Here is a 14,751-nt window from a genome sequence, read left to right as displayed (position 1 = left end):
TATGGTCTGTCGATAAATGTCTGACAGAGCAGTGTGTATCAGGGGAAATTATATAGAATATAAACGCTGAAATGTGCAAACAACATAGCACCTCAACCCTCAACTCTTTCTCCAAAAGGTGGTGCAATACTCAACATTTAAACTCCAAAGGCAGGTTAAACACCACACTCTGAACAAAACCGTCCAAATTATACAACCCAACCAAGGAAAGAATATATATATATATATATATATATATATATATATATATATATATATATATATATATGTCAATGTCAGCACAATTATAAAACTTTGGTTTATTATCTTTAAACCTAAAGGATGTGTTAGTGAACTAAAGCAGAACAACTTTATACCTAGTCTTTAGGTGGAAACAAATTCTGCTAACAAGCCTAATAACTACGGCAAAAAAAAAAAAAAAATTCTGTGCATTTGGTAACTTACAGATTTTTTTTTTAATCCACTGTACCATGAGTGCTAGTCCAGTCCATAATATTTGTACCTACATTGTGTTTAAAGATTTTATCTCAAAAATCAGATGCACTCAACACAACAATCATCACATTATTGCCCCAACTAATTTGCACCACACCTTCAAAAAGTTCAGTGAGGTTTCATGATTTCTGCGAGTTTTTCAGAGTGTGTAGGTTACAGGGTCCAGAGGTGCAGGTTGAGCTGCTGAGGCTCCAGGTGCTGTATCACGGCTCCTGCAGAGCTGCAGTGTGGAGGTCTAAACCCTGGTGAGGGGTCTGGCGTGGACAGAATGTAGTCGATGCTGAATTTGATCTCCTGCTCGGGTTTGCTGAGTGGAGGGTTGCGCTGGTCCACTCTGTGGTTTGAACTTTCTGGACAAAAGGATTCAGGATGAAGTGAGCGCACCGTGGCGTTCTGCTGCGAGTCCAGGGGGCTGAAGGGCTCAGCCGGCTCCCTGAATCCCAGGCTTAAGTTGCGTCGCCGACGACGACGGCGTCGAAAATTGCCATTTTCGAAGAGGTCCAGCATGGACTCGCAGCCTGTGGCAAAAGTCCAGTAATTTCCCTTCCCCTTCTCATTGCCCTCAGTGCGAGGTACCTGAGGAAAACAAATTTTGGCCTCATGATCTCGTAGAAAATTGGAAATGTGGCTCAGTCATGTGTGTATATGTGTGTGTAGTTAGTTGCAGGTGTCTGTTAGGCAGAGGGTTCAGATGCTAAAAAAGTAAATAAGACACAAGCTCATTAAAACAGACACAAGCCGTGTAACAAAAGTTCAACCCTGAAACAGTGAAACTGTTTGTGAGCAGGGCTCTGCACGCGCTCCACTCACTACATTTTCATTTAATTTAATCTTGGCATGCATTTGTGCGGTATAATGTTTTGGCACCCTTCTTACCTTTATAAAGCAGCTGTTGAGGGAGAGATTATGGCGGATGGAGTTTTGCCAGGCTCTCTGGTTGGATCTGTAATAAGGGAATCTTTTCATGATGAACTCGTAGATGCCCGATAGGGTGACTTTGTTCTCTGGACTCTGCTGTATGGCCATAGCTATCAGCGCAATATAACTGTGAGATGAAGAAAGAAATTAATGATGAGTGAAAGACAATTAATAGCAGCAAAGAGGTTTCAAGTCCTGGTGTGAAAGCACTAAGCAAATGCTACAAAAATTACAGAAAGTAGATCATTATTCTTGCTGTTTGGATAAGTGAGCTGCTTTTACGCACAAACTTTTGATGACCACAAATCATATTAGCATTATTCACACTAGTTCTGACTCAACAAAAAGATCAAATGAAAATTGTATTTTAAACAGCAATAGTTATATTACAGTTGGACTAAGATTTTATTAACTTAATCTCAACATTACTAGTAATAAAAAAGTAATATTAATAAACGTATGTGTTTTAACAATACATTTATTATGTTTAATAACAATAAATTTAAATAAGGATGATTAGTAATAATTAGAATAATAGACTTGCTATAACCATTATTATCAAAAGTATTTTTATTAATTCTATTTGTTATTATAATCGTGTAACAACAACAATAATAACTTTATTGTTAATCAACTCTATTTTTATTACTAGTATTATGGTTAATGACACTAATTTTTAAATAAATAAGAAATAATAATTAGAATAATTAGAATAAGAGCTGTTATCAATATAATAGTTCCCGGTATATTTTTGTATAAAAATGTTATCAACAGCAACAATAACAAACTTCATTAATAAGAATAATAATAATGAGATTTAAATGTTTAGATACCTGTAAGCAGGTCTGCACACTTTCTTCTCCTCCTCAGTGCCACAGGACGGATAATCTCCATCATAATTAAAGCAGTTGTAAGGATATTGTGAATTGTCGAACATTGTGTGAAGTGCAGGATGGAGAGTCACCTGCGATGATAATTCAGTGTAATTCAGAGCTGTTGAGAGCAGAAGGGAACTTGGTGGAGTGAGCACACTTTAGTGTTGGCCTGGTGTGGTGGAACCCCCCTCTTGCCCCCCTTACCTCCCCTTCTCCCCCGTTCTGTAACCCCCCCCCCCACCCGCTCTAAATGGGTTTTAATAATGGAGCCAGCAAACGAACACACACACACACACACACACACCGGGACTATGGGTGGTCCAGTCCTGTCTTAAAACTGAGGCTTTCTTTCCTCATGCTTCTTTCTTTCTTTTTTAAGCTTAAACCACTTAATAGGGCTGAACGTGGACCCAGGCTCTGTAACACACACAGGGAAGGTGAGCGGCTCTCAGTGTTTGCGTTTCTTGACTGAGTTTGTTCCACACAGCGCCGTGTTTGCACAGCCCGAATCGCACCAATCTTCCAGCAGCCAATCGAGTTCCGTAGATATAATCTATAATGCTGTGTAATGAGCATAAATTGCGTTTCCGTGACTAAACGGGAGGACGTGTGTGTTCAAAAGGAGCCTAAACGGACCAGATGAAGGGCCAGGGTTTACTGCGAGGCCGACAAACAGCCTGCGGCGGCTCGAGTGTGTGTGTGGCCTCCAATCTGACAGAGACTGCAGCTACTGCCTGGTGGAGCGCTCGCGCGCGCGCACACGCACGCACACACGCACGCACACTCGTGTTGAGAAGGAACTATAAGCGACATGAGATGATGTTGACATGCGCGGCGGGTCTGTGTGTGTGTGTGTGTGTGTGTGTTCGGTTTTAGTTTGTTTCCCGAAAGCATATCATTTACTTATCTTTGTGTGTGACATGCCTTTGAAAAGCTCCGGAGGTGTGTATATTCAGTCTGAACACACACTCATGTTAGTCATAAACTATAGGCGAACCAAAAATACCTTTGGGGGAAAAACAATAGTTTTAAAATGCCTGGAAAACATCTGACTGCGTAAATACGCAGGAAACGTGCGCGTGTGTGTGAATCAGGAATGATGTGCGGTTGCCAGATTTTATGAGCCATCCAAAACTATAGTAAACCTCGAATAATCGGCAAAAGCTGCACAGATTATAGCAAGAAACACAAGGTTATTTTCAACTGTATTTGTCCAATCTGGCAACCCCGTGTGCCTGTGCAAGTCCTGCTGCGTTCCCATGTCGCGCTTTCCTCTGCTTGGTGTCTGCGGCTTGTCTGATCGCGATTACTGAGTTCTGGCTGACCCAAGGGACTTTACTTTCTGCTCCGTTTCCGTCCTCTGTTAGTAGGACTGTTGTGTCTCTAAATTTAGACGCTGGTTCCCTCAGCTAAGGGCATGTGGAGGACATCATAACTTGCACAACGCACGAAATCCTGTTATACTTCTTCTATGTTACACCAAATATTTAGGATGTGTGGGTATTTTTTCACCTCTACCTTTTTGGAAAGTTATTCTAACATGAAATGTGCGCCGTACGGGGGGGGGGGGGGGGGGGGCATTCACTCCTGCTGTTGTTGTTGTTGTTTTCCCCAACTGGTTGTTTGTCACATGGCTGAAGATAAACTCCTGGTTTTCGAGCTGTGAAAAACTGAAATGAAATAAATATTTGTTATACAATATAAAACTAATAATTATAACAATAATTCTGCGATTAAACTCAGGCCAGCTACAACATATCAGTACACAGATGTGTTGCAATGGTCAGTTTATTGCACTTGGACATGAAAAAGAAACCTTACACAGAAACGGTGCAATTAAAAAGCATATATGCATCTCTAAAGTTCATATGTTAGTGATATTTCTGACCGAACTCAATATGAAGTCTGTAAAATAATGTACAGTGAATGTAACAAATGACCTTCATTTGGTAATGCAATGCCATCACTTAGTCATGTAACCCATTTATATAGAACCCACATGTTCAAGTTTTTCTATGATTGCACAGGTAATGGATTCACATCATATGTACAGGTCTTCTTCAACAGATACTGAAATATGCTCTAGTGCAGTTTAAAGTCTTTGCTTTGTACATTAACACCCACTTTCACGCTTCCTTTAAAAATATATATATAAAATAAAATAAAAAAGGACAGCAAATAATGGTAAAGTAAATACAAGGCTTATACATAATGTCCAAACCAGGATTTTTTTAAATATACTGGAAATAAATGTGATCAGAATCTGTAAATAGACTGTAAAAACCCTTGCAAATAAGGTTAAGTATAAACAAGAAAGGGTGTTTTGTTGAATAAAATAAAAGCCTTACGACCAAACACACACAAGTTCGTGCGTAATAGCAGAGGAGAGACCAGGTTGTCTTTCCAACGAGGGAGATAGAGAAAGAAAGCAAGAAAGAGAGCGCTTTTCCTGCACAGTTATGCATATCTCAGTACCCTGCTTGCTCCGAAATCCTAACGTTGAGTTTTCTGACATAGCAGCGTTCCAGCCTAGCACGATCACGCCACAGTTTATACAAAGCCCACTAATATATTGAAAATCAGTCAAAATCAAACTGTTAAATATGCAGAGGATCTGGTGAATGTGGTTGCGTGTGTGTGTGTGTGTGCATTGCCGAAATACCACTGTTATACATGTCGGCTAAACCTCAAGGTAAAAACGCAAAGAATGCTGGTCCATTCGAGTATTTACCTCTAATATTTATGATGTAATTCATTTACTGTGTGTTCTGTATGTCAACCCAGCTTGTCTTATAAATGAACACACCCAGCACTCACAATATTAGGCAACGTTTCTAATGCTCTGTTATTATATTTATGATTAGATTTGCTAAAAAACCCTTCAGGTGATCATACAGATCGCGTTAATATGATTTATTGATATTTAGAGAGTGATAAGTAGGATTTTCTTGGTATCCAACAGGCTATATCGGGAATGTCTTTAATACACAAAACAATCACTTTCTAAATGCTATCACAAACACTGAAATTTCATTAAAGTTGTCTCTGAATCATCCATCTTTTCTGCACTGATATAAGAAGTTGGTCGAACAATTCTTGAAAATAAATATAAAACTTAATAAATAATTATTGGCAGCTACACATATTGGAGCTAACCTGCACTCCACTCAAAGCGCTTCGACTTAAAAAAAAGAAACCTCTGTTAAATGCACAGCTCTTCTTTGCCATAAAGAGCAAGAATAAAAGACCCCCATTATACTGCATTAAGACACATATGTCCACAAACTCAGGCAGCGACGCACACGTTGTCCACATGTATGTCTTTAACGTGACAGACACGGTCCACCGATTGCGGACGGAGTCTTTGGAATTCACTGAATTCAGAAAAGTCATCTCCGAGAGCTTCCCTTGTGAGAAGTTCTTTGTCTGTTGAGACGTGCTGGAAAGCTGGAAGAGCAGTTCCTCCAGACCTACTACCTCAGAGGAGCCGAGCCTTTGTCCATTCTTTCCGACGTCATATCGTCCTCCACCACACTGCTGTAGCCTTCCTTATCGATGCAGTCAGCTAGCACCTGCAGCACGAGGCGCAGACGCCGGTCCATAGCCTCCAGGTGGGGCTGGATGAGGATGGGGGCCAGTGAGTCTCTCTTCAGTGACTCCTCCATGAGAACGCTCAGCTTGTATTCCTCTTTAGCCAGGAGCTGCAGCCGCAAGTGAGTCGACTTCTTCACTCTGTTGAAATGCAGCGATCATCCAGTAATTATCTAGCCAGACCGCATGATAAGCCAAGCACAACAGCTATGAAAATGGCATCACTGCTGCTTTTTTTTTTAAATAAAATGCTTAAAAATGATTTGTGATTTCTTTGTTATTGTCTCATTACGCAAAACTATTTAATGCTAAAAGAATGGCAGTATAAAGGTATTCCAACATTTTCACAAGGTATTCTTGAAAGGATCTCAGAATGTATGCCTTTATAATTACTATACTATACAATACAACACAATACTGTACTATACTTTTGTGTTGTCTTCTTAATTAAGAATAGAAAATTGTCTTGCAAAACAGGAAGAGCATGAACATTAAGTCTGTCAAGATAAATGAACTAAAACGATATTCAACAAAGTTTCAGGCATCATACCACAGGTAAAAAAAAAATTATATATTATAATAATACAAATAAAATGTAAACATTTTTATGACTAACCTGCAACACTGACTCAAAGGTGCCAGAATAGAGACTTCATCGTGGGAATGTTTGCCAAATCTGAGATGAGAAAGAAAACTCATGTTTTCTGTGTCCTTAACATATTGACAGATTAAAACTACAGTTTATAGTTTCTAATAAAAATGCATTTTCTTTTAAATGACTGCTTATGAAACAAAGAAGAGCCTTGTCTCACCCTCTCCCATTATCAAGATGAATAATAAAGGTCTCATTTCCAAACTTCTCAAAAGTCTCATAGTGATGACGATCCATGTTCCCTGTAAAGAATGTAAATAATTATTTCTGATTATGATTCATTCGAATACGTACAACATGAACTAGCATCACAACCAAGAGAGCGCTGTTACCCATGAGAAAGTCGAAGATGGTCATATCCATGATATCCAGCAGACGAGTGCCACTGTCATAGGGGGGAGTTTGTTTCACCTCCTCACAGTAGTCTGGATCCACCTCCCACCTAGGAACACACACAGAACCCATTACAGCAGACTATCAAGACTATCTGATGTAAAAATGCAGGATCTGTTTAGAATAAACCTAAATCCATGGCCGCTGTTCAGTAATGTGAGAATGCCACATGGAGCACTGGCTGCTCATCTTTACTCAGTTTTATTCGGGATCTTGCTCTCGGAGTCACTACACTTCCTTACACCCAGTACACTTGCTTACATCCCCAATAATTCTGGATTCCAATTGTAATGATTCTTAGTTTTTTAATATCAGTTTCCTGCCATCCAACTGAACATTTGTCATAACAGACACCATCAGTACTCCTTCTAAATCTTTTGCTGCTAATAAAGCTTATACCATCAGTCTTCACTTTGTTTTATTTATTTTGTTCCACTGCATTTGTTGTGTTACTGTGAATTTTTATTGTGACAAATAAAGTAGTCCTGAAATTAGTCCCATATTGGTGCAAATCTAAAGAAAAAGATGTATATTATAAAGGGAGTTGTTGTTATTGTTATTATTATTATTATTATTATTATTATTATTATTATAGATAATGCTATATCATCATCATTATCTATTACTATTACTACTACTAATATGCATTATTATTATAAAATAGGAGCCCATTTCCATTCTTTTTTAATTAATTATCATTATTAATAATTAGTATTTATTTATTATTATTAATAGTAATGATTACAATAATAATAATAATAATAATAATAATAATAACAATAAAAAGAAGATAAGGATAATAATAACAACAACAACAACAAGAAAAAGAACAATACTACTGCTACTAATAATAATAACAATAAGCAAAGATAAGGACAATATGAAGAAGAACAATAAGCAAAAGAAGAACAATACTACTACTACTACTACTACTACTACTAATAATAATAATAATAGGTTTGAGTTGATAGTGGAGCCTGAGTATATTAGCACTGAGGGAAATGTGTGCTATTATTTAATCCCTAAGACAAACATAAATACTTCAGGAGTCACCATAAGAACCTTGTCTTAAGCATTGAGCTTATCCACTGAATATCTATCTCATTATCTATATATTAAGTCATAATTTATGTAAGGCTGAATGTGATCCCTGCGCTTTTGGTAGATCTAGTATGGACATGATTGTGCAGTTCTTACTCAGCTTTCTTGCGCTTGTGGTAGGAGCGTCTCCAGGGGTTCCTCCAGGTTTTGCGCTTGGCCAGGGCCAGGTCAGGGAGGAACGCCGCCAGAGATCCCTCGATCTGATCTGGCTTCCCACACAGAGCGTGCTCAGTGGAACAGTAGTACGAGCACTCACCATAGAAACAGATATTATTGGCTGTGGAGGAGAAAAAGAGGGTTAGGGTCATATAAACACAATGGTGTACAGAGATAAATATAATGCATGTAAGCTTAATTAAGATTTTGTGGCAAAGATTTGATCGTCAAAGCAGGGTGCACTCTGTGTTGGCCCTTTTGCTTTTTTTGCTGTGCAATATCAGAATTCAAAACCAACACTGCCACCTAGTGTCCCCTGTACTCGGTTACTCTGTACTTGGTGATTAATGCTTGGTTATGCAACCCCGCCTGCATTATAGCTCACTCCTTCACTGCACCATTCAGAGTGCATGATGCCTAGTTTCATAGTTCACTTGCTGGTCCAAATAATTACATTTTTATATGGGATTGAGGCGAGGTGATTTTATAGAGTTAGTGTGTCTCGACATTAAATCGTGTTCATCAACACACACACACACACACACACACACACAGATTTGACCCTACAGTATTCATCCTAGAATGTAAGAGTGCAAGTGTTGTATCTGCTTGAACATACTGTATAGCATAGAAGGCAGAAGTCTGGCCTGCAACTGAAGATCTGGTTTTACACTCATTTATATGCAAAACTTTTTTACACTATACAATAAGTAAATGGTCTGCACTTATATAGCGCTTTTATCCACAGCACTTTACACTGTGTCTCATTCACCCATTCACACACACACCAATGGTAGCAGTGCTGCCATGCAAGGCGCTATCTTGCCATCGGGAGCAACTTGGGGTTCAGTGTCTTGCCCAAGGACACTTCGGCATGTGGAGTCACATGGGCCAGGAATCGAACCACCAACCCTACGATTAGTAGACAACCCGCTCTACCACCTGAGCCACAGCCGCCCAAAGCTGCTTTTAGTGAATTTGACAATTTTGTATGTTTTGTATATGCTTGTATTCTGAGAAGAAATCATTATGCTAGTGATTATATCATCATATCTAGTGATCAGAATCAGTCTGTAATTCCAGAGAGTATTTAGTCGAATGTACATCCGGTTGGTTCTGTTTCATTCCTCCTGACTGCCAGAGAGGGTGCTACAGTTGGTGGATGATCGCAGCACCAACAAGATTGGTCGAGATAAATAAATACCAATAAAGTCATGTAGTGACATGAACTGAGCGGAGGAGTTATGGGGGCTATGGCGAGGGAAAGGTGGATGTCAGTCCTGCATGAGATGGAAACCGGAGGGTATCGTGTTTTCCTCTGGCCCAATCCAACTTTCCTTCCTAAAGTGCTCCTACACCAGTTTATTGATCAGTCCATTGAGCTGTGTTCCTTCCAGCCAATGGGCTCCTGTGCCCTGTACGGGCCTTGAGGTGCTATGTAGAGGCTACAATGCAGTTAAGACAGTTGGAACAGTTGTTTGTCTGTTATGGAGGTGTTAAGAAGGGTGCCCCTCTGTCTAAACAGAGGCTGTCATGGTTGGTAGTTGAGGTTATTGTCTCTCTTAGTGACATCTGTGCTGAGGCGACATGGTCCTCTCTCTGTACCTTTGTGAGATTCTATAATATCAGTGTTGCTTCATCCCAGGATGTGGGCTCAGCTGTGCTTCGCCGGTGACCCCTGATCTTTTCTGGTGAGTTACTCCTCATGACTTTTCTGGTATGAGCCATCCACTACTGTAGCACCCTCTATGGTGGTCAGGAAGACTGAAACAGAATGCCGGTTACGGATGTAACTGTGGTTCTGTGAATTCCGGATGAACGCCAGAGTTCCCGGTCACTCGGAGTGTGCGAGAAGACGCTCCGAGGTGGAGTACTGACCTGCAGTGGCTTATATCACCTCTGCTCAGCTCACGTCAACACGTGATTAGTTGGAATTTATTTATCTTGACCAATCTGGCTGGCGCTACAATCATCCTCTACTGTAGCACACTCTCTGGCGGTCATCCGGAATTCACAGAACCACGGTTACATCCGTAACCATCGATTTGAGCAGCAGGTTTGAATGGATTAGAGTGATTACAATAAATCTGTTTGCATCATTAAATAGAAGAGGAGAGTAGAAAGAAGGAAAAAGTGTGAGTGGAATAATGCCTATGTCCCATTTGGGAGTTTTAAAATGTGCTCAGTACCTGGAGAGATGAAGAATGTTTTCCACAGCTTTTTGTCTCTGGTTACGTCTCTGATTTCTTTGGTCATGTTCACCAGCCTACCAGCCACTGGAGGAACACGCCGAAAATCCAAGATGCTGTTAAAAATCAGAGAATTTTCACAATTTGCGATTAGTAATCAAAAGGGGAAAATAATCATTACAAAGTATAAAACACTGAACATCTTAGAGTCCAACAGAAATCCATAACTGTTCCACAGCATGGCTCATATTCTGGCACCAGTTAGTGGGCTGCATTTAAACACAAACGTATTCAGGTGCTTGCACACACTTGCATTATGTCATTAGTTATCACTTCCTCACCATGAAGAGTTATTATTGCGCTTTGCAAGGATTTCCCTGACAAGAATGAAGTGTCTGCTTTAGATGAATGAATGAATAAATGAATGAATAAATTAATATGATTCATTCATCAATTAGAAACCGTGTTTGCTAATTGATGCTACCAGCAGAGGGCGCTTTAGCCACACTATTTACTCTCTTAGATATTTTGGACTTGGAAACATGAAATTCGGAATGATAGAGGAACAAGCAGGTGGAAATGTTCTTTTTTGTTTGTTTGTTTTAATGCAATAAAAATGACTCCCATGAAAAAGAACCCCATGATACAAAAGCAATTAATTCCAAATAATAATAAAACTATATATTTTAGATTCTTTTAGATACCATTTAGATTCTTTTATATGGTAATTCTTTTAGGGCAGTGGTGGTAAAACAGAGTTACTGTCACTGTTGGACCCTTGATCAAGGCCTTTAACCCTATCTGCTCCAGGGGTGCTGTATCACTGCTAACCCTGCACTCTGACCCCAGCTTCCTAACAAGCTGGCATATGCACACACAAAAAAATCATTTTACTGTGCTGTAATGTATATATGACAAATAAAGGATTATTCTTTGTGCATATAATTTTAATCCTTTCAAACACAAGATGAAAATCTTTACCTTATATTTCCACATTATTTCATTCAGTCTTTGACCTAGTTATTGAGCATGTCTCTCTGAGCCACTAATGAACATGTAGTCTGCCATGCCATGAGAACGTCTCCATCCATTCATGCTCTAATAGGTATTCAGCATGCATGATGCATTTTATACGTGTGCTCGCTCTCCTCAGAGGCTTTCTGCTGACAGAACAACTTTAAATATTCATCCTGAAAAACCTGTAATGGACTGACTGAGCCTGAGGGATGACTGTACTTGAAGCTACTAATTGCGCAGTCGCATTCACACTGGCAGCAGAAGAAGGGTGGATGTGGAGGAAATATTGCTTCACTGTCTGAGCGCAGTGTCAGCCATGAGAGAAACTGAAAAGGGGTTCAGCCTCTTCTTTGGCATGGTTCCTGGCCACTTCCATGAGCGAACGCCTTTGACTAAAATCAGATAATTAATGATGTGATGGTGGAGGTCGTGGCTGAAGAGCATGAGGTTCACTCGGCAATGCTGCGTTCACCCGGCACCGAACTAAAAACCAGCACTTTTGGCTAACCCAGACAAACTTATATTTAGAAAGAAGGTGGCTTTTTCATGCTCTTGGTTTCCTCTCTCTTCCCACATGCATGCCTGTGGGCAATGAGAGGTTACAGCTGAGGGCCAGATGTGTGCAGAGAGCATAGGAAGGTTGTACTGGGCCTGCTCAATCATTACACTTCATCCTAACAGAATAGAATCAAATCCACATGAATAGACTGCAGGAGGATCACAGAACTGCTTAACACGCAGGTAGATTAACTACACAATTAATGAGGTAGGCAGATTCAATAAAAACGGAAATCAGACTCTAAGGTGAAGCATTCAGTTTTACACCTACAGATGCCCATGACAGAGTGACTAACTGACTGAAGTCTTTTCCCTCTGTTTCACTTCTTGTCAGTGACCACAGTGCATTCAGATGTGACTGTATGTATATATCCTTCAGCCCATAGAATAGTTTTGAAGTGAGCTTGGTGGGTGTTTAGGAATGGGAGTTGCATTGATTTTGAGTGAGTCACTGTGGCCTCTGTGGATTCCATGTTAAGTCCATTTGCTCTTCCTAACACACACACACGCTCTCGTACACACAGTGTTCCTTTGCACTCACAACATATGTGCATCATTACACACACATTCACACACGTATGCTGGATTTTACAGTGCAACATCCTTCTGCAAACAAATCCTAGACATATACAGTGCCCTCCACTAATATTGGCACCCTTGGTAAATATGAGCAAAGAAGGCTGTGAAAATTTGTCTTTAGTGTTTAACCTTTTGATCTTTTGTTAAAAAAAAATTACAAAAATACTCTACTCTCAGGGATATCAAACAATTGCAAACACAACACAGGGTTATCCAAAAAAAACCCCCCATCTTTGTTAAATATAGGTGTGCAACATTTCACTATGCATTGAGACAATATAGACACACGTCCAATTCCAGGATGATTCATAACATTTCTAGTTGACTGGAACTTCTTAATTATTGTCCTGATGGTGGAAATGGGCATTTTCAATGCTTGTGCTATTTTCTTATAGACACTTCCCATTTTGTGAAGCTCAACAACATTTTGCCGCACATCACAGCTATATTCCTCGTTCTTACTCATTGTGATGAATGACTAAGGGAATTTGACCTGTGTTACCTCATATTTATAATCCTGTGTAACAGGAAGTAACAGCTGAACAATTTCTTGGTCCTAGTCACCCAGGTTTACTAAAAATGTTTTAAAATATCAATGGGAATATACTTGAAATATATTTTTCTCATATGAATTCATAGGGGTGCCAAAAATTGTTGCACACCTACATTTAACAAAGATTGTTTGTTGGATAAACCTGTGTTGTGTTTGATATCCATGAGAGCAGAGTATTTTTGTGATTTTTTTTAGAAAAAGATCAAAAGGTTAAGCAATAAAGCAAATTCTTTGCTCATATTCACCAAGGGTGCCAATATTAGTGGAGGGCATTGTATATATACACTGTAAAAGGTTTTTGTAGATTTTATAGTAAATTCCTAACGTTCTTAAAAGTACTGTAAAACTGTATTAATGCTGATTTTGTAATTTCACAGGGAAAATAGTCAATTTAGTTATTATTGTAATTATTAATTTAGTTATTACTATAAGTTCTCTATATCATACTGTAGTTTGATGTAGTTTACTGTAGTACAGTACTGTAATTTTTTACAGTAAAAAGCTATACAATAAACTACTGTAATATATATATATATATATATATATATATATATATATATATATATAAAATTATTATAATATTATATAATTATAATCAATAAAACCAGAAATAAATAAACCTTTGTATATATTTTAATGCAAAATATAGGGAAACGTACTGAACATTTCTTTATCTTCACAGCTAAATAACTACAACAATATAATATACAAGTGTGAGTTAAATAAAACAATAAAAGTGAGACATAAATCAGAGAAACGGTACATAAAATGTGCAGTTGCAAAAGTAATAATTTTTATAATAATAAAAATACTCCTGGTCCACTATTCTCAGTATCCTCTTCTACTTGAAGGTTTTCATTCGACTCACCCTTGAATAATAAAATAAGTTACTGGGAAAACCACGCACCTGGCAACCCTGCTGACTTACCAAAAAGGTTCTCCCAAGCCTCCATAGTTCAAAGTGCACACTAACTTAGAACAAATGCAATATTCTAAATTACAGAAAAATACTTCCCCAGCTTATGCAACAGATCACCTCACACTCACATTTCACTATTTCAACTGTCCTACATAACAAACCAGTTAAAATAACCTATACATTGCACTTTAATATCCTGTAAAATATACATATTAATCTAGTACATAAACATAAATTCCATTAGTACATAAATTCCATTGCTTTTGAAACTTCAACATTTCAAAACCTTACAATTATTCAGGAAAAGCCCATTTCCAGTCATTTGTTGTAAACAATTCATTATACTATTATTGGAGTTTATTATAAATTTGTAATACAGGACATGCCGTAATATTGTAAACACAACAGCAATTATTTATGGTGTAAATACAAGCACATACATGTAATCACAGAATTATGTTCATCCCAATGTCTGACATTTACAGCACCTGTTGAGGGATATTTACCTGTCAAGATGATAAGCAGCGATCTCTGCGTTGTGTCTCTCAAAATCAGAGAAGTAGAAGAAGTCCGGAGGTGTCTCCTGCTCCCGTGTCTGCCTGCAAAACAAAGGTGCTTTAAGTCCCAACTGGATAAAAAAAAAAAAATTTTAAACCCACATCATTTCACTCTGAGAGAGCCCATTGTGGGCTGCAAAAACATTTTGGAATACATCTACCCTCTAACTATTTCTGGATTACTAAAATCTGTCCCAA

At 38.7% G+C, this 14,751-nt stretch overlaps 2 protein-coding genes across 2 annotated transcripts in view; both read right to left on the bottom strand.

Annotated features, from left to right (window-relative positions):
- Nucleotides 1-287: 287 nt before the first annotated feature.
- Nucleotides 288-2,497, bottom strand: foxl3 (forkhead box L3). Its single transcript, XM_053640497.1, has 3 exons — nt 2,247-2,497; nt 1,372-1,540; nt 288-1,071 (listed from the first exon to the last, which is right to left on the bottom strand). Exons 1-3 carry the CDS (start codon nt 2,348-2,350, stop codon nt 649-651), a joined length of 696 nt encoding a protein of 231 aa, XP_053496472.1. The 5' UTR covers nt 2,351-2,497; the 3' UTR covers nt 288-648.
- A 1,563-nt stretch (nt 2,498-4,060) lies between these two features.
- Nucleotides 4,061-14,751, bottom strand: part of fam20cb (FAM20C golgi associated secretory pathway kinase b) — a 38,381-nt gene continuing 27,690 nt past the window's right edge. The window contains exons 4-10 of the mRNA XM_053639796.1: nt 14,503-14,595; nt 10,371-10,486; nt 8,122-8,302; nt 6,864-6,973; nt 6,692-6,773; nt 6,496-6,555; nt 4,061-6,020 (exon numbers count right to left, since the gene is read on the bottom strand). Of these exons, the coding sequence (XP_053495771.1) occupies nt 5,762-6,020; nt 6,496-6,555; nt 6,692-6,773; nt 6,864-6,973; nt 8,122-8,302; nt 10,371-10,486; nt 14,503-14,595 (901 nt within the window). The 3' untranslated portion in view covers nt 4,061-5,761. The remainder of the gene's footprint in view (nt 6,021-6,495; nt 6,556-6,691; nt 6,774-6,863; nt 6,974-8,121; nt 8,303-10,370; nt 10,487-14,502; nt 14,596-14,751) is intronic.

The sequence above is a fragment of the Ictalurus furcatus genome, chromosome 13 (genome assembly GCF_023375685.1).
Source record: "Ictalurus furcatus strain D&B chromosome 13, Billie_1.0, whole genome shotgun sequence".
Lineage (NCBI taxonomy): Eukaryota > Metazoa > Chordata > Actinopteri > Siluriformes > Ictaluridae > Ictalurus > Ictalurus furcatus.
This window is presented reverse-complemented; position numbering and strand designations above follow the sequence as displayed.

Bases quoted from the DNA above. Each gene is read 5' to 3' on its own strand.
- foxl3 (XM_053640497.1), bottom strand. From the start codon at position 2,350: ATGTTCGACAATTCACAATATCCTTACAACTGCTTTAATTATGATGGA. The intron at 1,541-2,246 runs GTATCTAAACAT...TTCATCTCACAG, and splicing joins GTGTGCAGACCTGCTTACAG to TTATATTGCGCTGATAGCTA. The intron at 1,072-1,371 runs GTAAGAAGGGTG...TGTTTTCCTCAG, and splicing joins TCAACAGCTGCTTTATAAAG to GTACCTCGCACTGAGGGCAA.